General features: G+C 42.0%; 1 protein-coding gene across 11 annotated transcripts in view; it reads left to right on the top strand.

Annotated features, from left to right (window-relative positions):
* LOC102304228 (dedicator of cytokinesis protein 9) overlaps nucleotides 1-8,559 on the top strand; it is a 63,018-nt gene that overhangs the window by 12,838 nt on the left and 41,621 nt on the right. For 2 of the 11 annotated variants that reach the window (XM_014340423.2, XM_005943379.3), the window contains exon 1: nucleotides 6,637-6,950. The exons of the other annotated variants lie outside the window; for them this stretch is intronic. In XM_014340423.2, the coding sequence (XP_014195909.1) occupies nucleotides 6,834-6,950 (117 nt within the window). In that variant the 5' untranslated portion in view covers nucleotides 6,637-6,833. Of the gene's footprint in view, nucleotides 1-6,636; nucleotides 6,951-8,559 lie in introns of those variants that run through there. 11 annotated transcript variants of the gene reach the window in all.

Below are 8,559 nucleotides of genomic sequence, written 5' to 3'. Positions count from 1 at the left end.
TTTTAACGATTTAACAGCAAGATATTTCTTTCTCTAGCATGATCAGAAGTGCTAATCTTTGGTGGAGTTAATTGACGTATTATGGTCACTGTCATGGTCAGTTGTATATATCCATCCATCCATCCATCCATCCATCCATCTTCTTCCGCTTTATCCGGGGCCGGGTCGCGGGGGGCAGCAGCCCCCGCGACCCAGCCGAGAGATATAATCTCTCGAGCGTGTCCTGGATCTGCCCCGGGGCCTCCTCCCGGTGGGACATGCCCGGAACACCTCACCCAGAAGGTGCCCAGGAGGCATCCTTGTCAGATGCCCGAACCACCTCAGCTGGCTCCTTTCGATGTGGAGGAGCAGCGGCTCTACTCTAAACCTCCCGGATTGCTGAACTTCTCACCCTATCTCTAAGGGAGAGGCCAGCCACCCTTCGGAGGAAGCTCATTTCTGCCGCTTATGTCCGCAATCTCGTTCTTTCGGTTACTACCCACAGCTCGTGGCCATAGGTGAGGGTAGGGACGTAGATCAACCGGTAAATTGAGAGCTTCACTTTTACACTCAGTTCTCTCTTCACCATGACGGACCGGTGCAGGGTGTGCATCACTGCGGCCGCAGAACCAATCCATCTGTCGATCTCCGGCTCCCTTCTCCCATCACTTGCAAACAAGACCCCGAGATACTTGAACTCCTCCACTTGTGGCAGGAACTCATCCCCGGCCCGGAGTGGGCACTCCACCCTTTTCTGGCTGAGAACCATGGCCTCAGATTTGGAGGTGCTGATCCTCATTCCCGCTACTTCATACTCGGCTGTGAACCGTTCCAGTGTGAGCTGGAGGCCATCACCCGATGAAGCCAACAGAACCACATCATCCGCGAAAAGCAGAGATCAGTTTCTGAGGCCACTGAAGTCATAGCCCTCCGCCACTTGGCTGTGCCTAGAAATCCTGTCCATAAAAATTATGAACAGAAGCGGTGACAAAGAGCAGCCCTGGCGGAGCCCATCACCCACCGGGAACGAGTCCGACTTATTGCCGGCAATGCGAACCAAGCTCTTGCAACGGTTGTATAGGGATTGAATGGCCCGTAGCAATGGGCCAGACACCCCATACTCCCGTAGCACTTCCCACAGGACACCCCAAGGGACACGGTCGAATGCCTTCTCCAAGTCCACAAAACACATGTAGACTGGTTGGGCAAACTCCCATGCACCCTCAAGTATCCTTGAGAGGATAAAGAGCTGGTCCAGTGTTTCGCGACCAGGACGAAAACCACGTTGTTCCTCCTGCATCCGAGGTTTGACTAGCAGACGAACTCTGGTTAGTCATTGCAGATCATCTGCATTACAAGCTTGAACAGATTTGTCTTCAGCCACAACATGCGGAGGCATTATATGCCATACTATATATGTTGTAACAAGTGAAATGACTGAAAGGACACCTAAGAGCTACATCTCAGACTCATTTATCATGCTAACTCAATTAGTATAGTCAATATTTATGTTCAATTAGAAGACGACTCAATAAAAAAATCAATAAATACAAACAGAAGCTGGAACTAAGAACTGAAGACTCAAAATACAAAGGAAATCTAATGTATATAAATAATAGAATCAAAATATAAAAAATAACTAAAAACCAAACAGAGAGTACCTTATAGTAAAAGAGAATTCAAATTCCAAAAAACTCAGAACACTGGGTCACAGACCTAGGACCTGAAATAGTTTTGCAAGTTTGCACAATGTCCTCTGGACAGACAAGACCAATAATGCACAGTGCCACTTAAAGAAAATCAAACAAAACATAACTGCACAAACATTGAGTCACATTAAGCCCAGCTTTAGTTTTTGTGTGATGCAGAATACCCAGCATCTTATTATTACCCCCTTATCTTATTAGGTTACAGATTGAAGACTGAATGAAACTCAGCTACTAGTTTAATTTAACCTCATTCTGAATTGTTGTTGACTGTTATAGACAGTGGCAAAATGTGTTTTAAATCTGTGTATGACATATAAGATCAGTCTGAAGGGGAAGTTTCACTTCTTTTCAGTCAACACCCTCACAATTTGACTCCCCAGGCTAACTGTAGCTCTCAAACATTATGTCAATCTGGCCTTATGCAATACTCCACAGACTCTTGTGATGTGCTGTGTCTTTATATGTATATGTTTGTGTGTGCGCACATGCACATGTGTGTGCGTGTATATATATACTCCCCTCGGGAACTTTGTGAAAGGCTCACATGTCGTAATTGGTTCAAGCTGAATAAAAGCAAGTGGACACTATCCCATATTCCTATGATTTTTTTTTTTTACAGGCTCTTACGCAGATGGGCCTATAAACTTATTTGCAATCCCTTCAAACACACATTCAGAGCCAAAGTCACTTGTGGTGTGACTGTTATGGTATCCGTGATACCCTGTGGAAGTGTATGAGAGTGCTCCAGAGATGTGGGTGAATGAAGCAGAATGACCTCAGTGCAGCCAGTCTATTGACAAGGGGCTGATTATTATACTGAGCTGGCGTCACCGTCACTGCAGCCTCCGTAGGATGACAGGGACACAGTAGTCAGCAGTGCATAAGACCAAAGGACAGCCAAGTCTCTAACATGCATTAGATTCAGTGTACAGTAAATGTTTTACCTCAAACTCTCCTGTTGAAGACAGTTGTTTTGCCCATTTTACTTCACCTAAGCTTTGAGGTTTAAAGGGAAACATCAGAATCCAGTGTTTTCAATATATTGTTTATTTTAAAGGCTTTCACATGCATTGCCTGTTTTGCTACCTCTATTTGTCTTTTTGTTATCAGTACAGCTGCTTTTTAAAAAGTTGCCTGCTAGGTGGGCTTTCAGGTCACTCTATATTACAGTTTCTGCAGCTTTTGTGGTAGGAACCTACTTACTTTCCACTGCGACTGTCTTTCTGTTTGTCTGTCTTCATAGATATTTCATTGTGTCTTCATACGTGAATGAAAATAACTTGCAAAGCATTGTAAGCCAAAAGTTTTGTTCCCACTCAGTTCATAAAGTTTCTGTTTTCATAGTCAAGCTTGCCAAGTCCTTGTTTAGAGTGTTGACATGCTAGCATTTGGTAATAGAAATATCAGTAGTTTATAAATAAACTCAAATATTCAAGTTTAGTATGATAAATGTGTCCAATTTATAGTGGTAAGTTTTTAGGATTTGAGGCAGCTCATGCTTGCTTACAACAAACCAGCCGTTAACCAGACCCTTGTTCACATCTTTTTGAGTTAAAGTAGATGTTAAATATTCTTAGCATTTCTTCAGTGGGAGTGCAAGTGACTTCAAACATACTGTTCCCATAAACTTACAGGAGCAGCCTCACAAGAAACAATGCAGCTAGCTTAGCAGCGTCATACCAGAATGTCACCAGTCTTCCCCCTGGTGGTATTGGGGAAAATTACTACGTGGAAAAATTGGTGTATCCGGTCGTTAAGTGATGACGTGACGAATCCTACTTCTGGGCATAAAGTAGTCTGCGTTTAATATGGCTTTTGTGTTGTTAACATGTTTAATGTTTTGTATTTTCTTCTAGTTAATCTCAAAAAGCTCCTAAAACAGTCAGTGATCACTGTTGACCTCCCTCGGCTTTTATTACCGCTAATCATTTATTTAGGATCAGTTTTTAAAACCTTAGGATGTAACTACAGCCCAGCCCATGCAGCAGTATATGAATGACTAACTTCGTATTGTGGATGGATTATCTCAGTTGTTCTCCTGGCTGAAGTTTGGTCCTTTTACAGCATCCTGCCATGCGATTACATTTGTACCTGACCACGAGAACACTCACGTTAACTTTTATCGAGTGGAAAAAAGTTAGCTTGTTTATATTATGCTAACATAGCTGTGTCGCTAGCGATCACGTAGCACATCATTATATACCAGCTAGCCAAACTTCAGTAACCCTACAAACGTCACTGCTGTTTTCTGTCTTCATTTATGCTGGAAGTGATAACGGAGCTGTACGTTTTAATTTGTTTCCAAAACTCCGCAGTCAGGACATGCAGAAGCTAGCGAGCTAACTTCCTGCTAACTTCTAACGCCGTTAAAGGTCATAAATTCCGTTTTCATGGATGCCTGGATGTTAAACTCAATTGTTACACCTGGTAGAGCAGAACGCTGATCATTTTATTAAAGATGAAAGACTTTAGACAGTTTTTCAACTCTCAGTAATGCCATAGGGATCGTTTGATATATGGACCTGCAGCGGAGTTTAGGCCCAGACACGGCTAGTGACGTCAGACTTAACGACAGGATTCATTGAAAGCTGTCTGGCAGGTGTAATAAAAGTTTAGGAAAAAAAAAAGCTTTTCTTAAGCCTATGAAAAAATAGCACCTTTATTGTTACAGAGTTTACTGTTGCTGACTTCCAACTGGATGAACAGCCCTCTTCAAAGTCACCCCGATTACCCCCCTCTTTACAGCCCAAGTTGTTCGTAGTGTATTTAAAAGTAGAATCGGAGGCAGAGCCTTCAGTTTTCAGGCCCCTCTTCTGTGGAACCAGCTTCCGGTTTGGATTCGGGAGACAGACACTATCTCTGCTTTTAAGATTAGGTTTCACAATTTCCTTTTCGCTAAAGCTTATAGTTAGGGCTGGATCAGGTGACCCTGAATCCTCCCTTAGTTATGCTGCAGTAGGTGTAGGCTGCTGGGGGATTCCTATGATGCATTGAGTATTTCTTCTTCAGTCACATTTCTCACTCACTATGTGTTAATAGACCTCTCTGCATTGAGTCATACTTGTTATTAATCTCTGTCTCTCTTCCACAGCATGTCTTTTATCCTGTCTTCCTTCTCTCTCCCCAACCGGTCGCAACAGATGGCCGCCCCTCCCTGAGCCTGTTTCTGCCAGAGGTTTCTTCCTGTTAAAAGGGAGTTTTTCCTTCCCACTGTCGCCAAAGTGCTCGTAGGGGTTATATGATTGTTGTTTTTCTTCTCTGTATGTATTATTGTAGGGTATGCCTTACAATATAAAGCACCTTGAGGCGACTGTTTTTGTGATGTGGCGCTTTATACATAAAATTGAATTGAAAGTTACCCTCCCTATATTTCTGCACAACCACCCTAATTGATATAAACCAGTGTATGAACCACATTTGACTAAAATCCTTCCAGCAGTTACTTGCTCTTTTACTGATGGTTTTTGCTGGACCATAATGAAGCTCTTCTGCACCACACCTTATTGGATAATAAATGGTGCACTTTTCCGTTGTTTTTAGAGGAAATAATTTCTCTGCATGCTACATTTCAGCAAGTCTCTTTGAAGCTTGTACAGTTAAAAGAAGTTATGCAAATGATCCAAGGAAACTGCAGCACAAAAAAGTCTCACACGCTCACACAACTCACACACGCTTGCCTGCCTGTGTGCTACATTTTGTTAGGAGCGATGGATCTGAAACTGCAGTGGAGAAATGATGGCCTTTGAAGTCATTCTGACCCATGGCATGTCATCTCCACGCTGTGATGTCCCACCTCCCCCTCTTACAGTCTGTGTGCACTAGGGAGCCATAAATTCACACCTCATGGAGATAATTGGATGAGTTATTAACTGTGTGTGTGTGACTCAGTAAGACTCCATGGCTCATAAACAGCAGTGTGTTTTGGAGTTGTGTGAATTATAGCTTAATGGAGAAAAGAAAGCCTCCAAAATAAAGGATTTGCATAAATTTAGCACAAGTAATTCCTCACTGAAAACTTTAAATGTCATCTTTCTGAAACACAGCCTTCGATGGAAAACTGAGCTGAGCTAAGGCGCCTCTGTTGCTTAAAGATTAAAGGCAAGTGGTTGTCCTCAGAGAGAGTGATGACTGTATGGATAAGCAAGAGGCAACTCAAAGTGTTCCTGAAGCAGCAGGAGAGCGTGTGCTGTATCTGAGACCCAGATAAGGGGGAAGTGTGTTTTTAGTAGACCCTGCTGTGGGTGCCTGCTGCAGTGGATACAGCACAAGAACAGTTCAAAGCAGAGCAAAACAGCGACGGGGAATAGAACTTTTTCAATGCAGACTGTTGAAATACTGTAACTGTGACCATTGGCCATGTTTTCATATCAACAGTAGCTTTAGTGTTTTGGAACCAATGTAGGATCCATCTGTAAAAGCTTGTAGCTTTTATGTGTTCACATCATGAACAAAGTAATTCAGATGCCTCCTTTGAGGTGTTGATCAACCAAACAAATGACAAGCCAACTTTATTTTCTGGCATTTCAAATATGAACCTCAATGACCTCAGTATTATTGAAGTGCACCACAGTATAAGAAGGACAAACAATTTAGAATAAATGGTAAGGTCAATAAAGTAATGGTTTGCTGTGCATTTTGATAGCATTGTCTTTTGAGACGAGTGTTTAGGTATTTACCTCACCTTATTTTAAAGAGTTAGCCTTTTAAGTGTGTTCGAAATGAAAGTAAGTATAGTATATCTGAGTTATTGCATCTTTTTTCCTACCTTTTTAGCTGGGTTCAGTTTTCAGCTTAGTAGCAGGTGGGGCCGGCGAGTATTTGTGCCTCTTCCGAATGTTTAATGGGGATGTGATTATATTCCCCTCCTACTCACACAAATCACATACTGTACATACAAATGCACACACACACACACACACACACACACACACACACACACACACACACACACACACACACACACACAGCTGTGAGCCCCTCCCACCCTCACAGACTGGAATAGAGAACGGGAGAGAGAAGCTTGACGGTTGCGACTGAGTATAGAGGGAATGTCACTGGACCCTGGCAAAACTCTCACAGACTAAAGGCAGTAGCCCAGTGACAGAATCGTCCATCTGGCTATAGGCACAGACAAGACTGATCGCCATGCAGGGACGGGCAGGAAAAACACCCAGAAAGGAGATGGTGATAGAGTCTCCACAGCAGTACAAGAGCCTGGCTGAGATTGAGGCAGAGGTGGAGGCAGGGTCACAGGGGGCAACGGTGAGTTGCACTTATGCCATATTTCAGAAATAAATCACAAGTTGTTTTTTTTAAATCTGGAAATTTCTTGCTAAATGGAAGAGATGTGATTGTTACTTTTTAGTGCATAGATTCTTTTTAACAGCTAATTTGAAGATTTTTTTTAAGGCATTTGAAGGAAATTGGAAATAGTAGGTCACACCTCTCCAGAGGGTTGAATGTCAATCTTTTTTAGGGATATGAAGCACTTGTGAGTCCTTTTTTTCATGAACTGTTCCTGTGCCTTAGCGAGTTTGAGAAGTTAAATGCAGAGTTGATAGAGAGCTCATTTGTTGAAGAAAATAGTAAAAAGCACCATAGCCTGGGAATGAATTACTTGAAAGTCACACAGTTCACAGCCGCTTGCTGTTATCTTCGATCTCACTGGCAAACATTCAGTTGGAAATTTGAACTGAAGTTTTTTTGCTTGTCACGCTCTTATAGATCCAAGGGACTAAGAGCTATTTGCACTGTATCATCAAAAGTATTGGTTGGATGAATGTAAATGTAATTCTGTGAGCAGACATTTGTTTATTTTTCTAATGTATTCACTGGATTCAGAGGCTTATCCAAATAGTTTGAATCATGTGTACTTCTAGTGGTCACTTTGAAACCAGAAATCTCAGTTTACAGTTTTACAGCTATTAGTGACAGCTCAACACTCAACTGAGCAGTTTAGGAACTGAAATGATGTTGAATCAGTTCCTAACTACTCTCAATACTAGTTTAATCCATACTAAAGCAGGTGCATAGCTATGCTGGGCAGTCAGTGTTTTTGTCAAATACGGATGGATAAAAAAAATTCTGAATGAATCAGTCGAAAAATGACAAATGCAGATCCTTCCACACTGGTAAACTGCATTTTACAATTTAGCACTTAACATCCAGTCATGCTCTGAGCAGACAGTTGTGTCTAATTTTGTGTCAAGAGGGTAAGAGGAAAACTCTTGATAGAGGTCTTATTGTTGGGGCGCAGATGGCAAGAGGCCAATGGCTTCGGTCACAAAGGCTGTGTGTGACTTGCGTTGGTCTGGTTGATGGTCAGGTTGATAACTTTATCAGTGATTTAGGAGCTAACACAGTTGGGTGGATCTACTTAACATCTTTTTTTAAGTAAATCCAAAAAACCTAGGTGCTGTTACTTGGTGCTATTTAAATAACATTGTGCTGAACTGAATTATGACCATTAAGAACAGAGGTGAAGGAGAGAGTGCAGCAAGGTTGGAGTGGGTGGAGATGAGTGTTGGTGTGTGATCTGTGACATTAAGGATAGCAACAAGAGTGAAAGAGCAGGTTTAAAAGACTGAAGTGTGGTTTGATGGAGGTGGCAAAGTAGTAAATACTCTGCATATGCGAAACATCAGCACTTTAGCTTTATTACAGTGAGTATGTTCATACATTGATGTTAGAATTTGTGTTAAATCTGCAAACTTAGCCTTTTCTTCTTTTTTGCACACAAGGCATAACTTTTTTTCACTGAGGTGTCTGTTAGTGACTTTGCTTGGAAAACCCCTTCTTTTCTTCATTCTCATGTTTTACTTCACAATACTTGGCAGGTATCCTAGTAAAATGGAGTTTAAAAACAAAGGCA

The sequence above is a fragment of the Haplochromis burtoni genome, unplaced genomic scaffold (assembly GCF_018398535.1).
Source record: "Haplochromis burtoni strain Fernald_Lab_line unplaced genomic scaffold, NCSU_Asbu1 Contig_368, whole genome shotgun sequence".
In the NCBI taxonomy this organism is placed as follows: domain Eukaryota; kingdom Metazoa; phylum Chordata; class Actinopteri; order Cichliformes; family Cichlidae; genus Haplochromis; species Haplochromis burtoni.
Note: the sequence above shows the minus strand (reverse complement) of the source record. Positions and strands in the feature narration are given on the sequence as shown.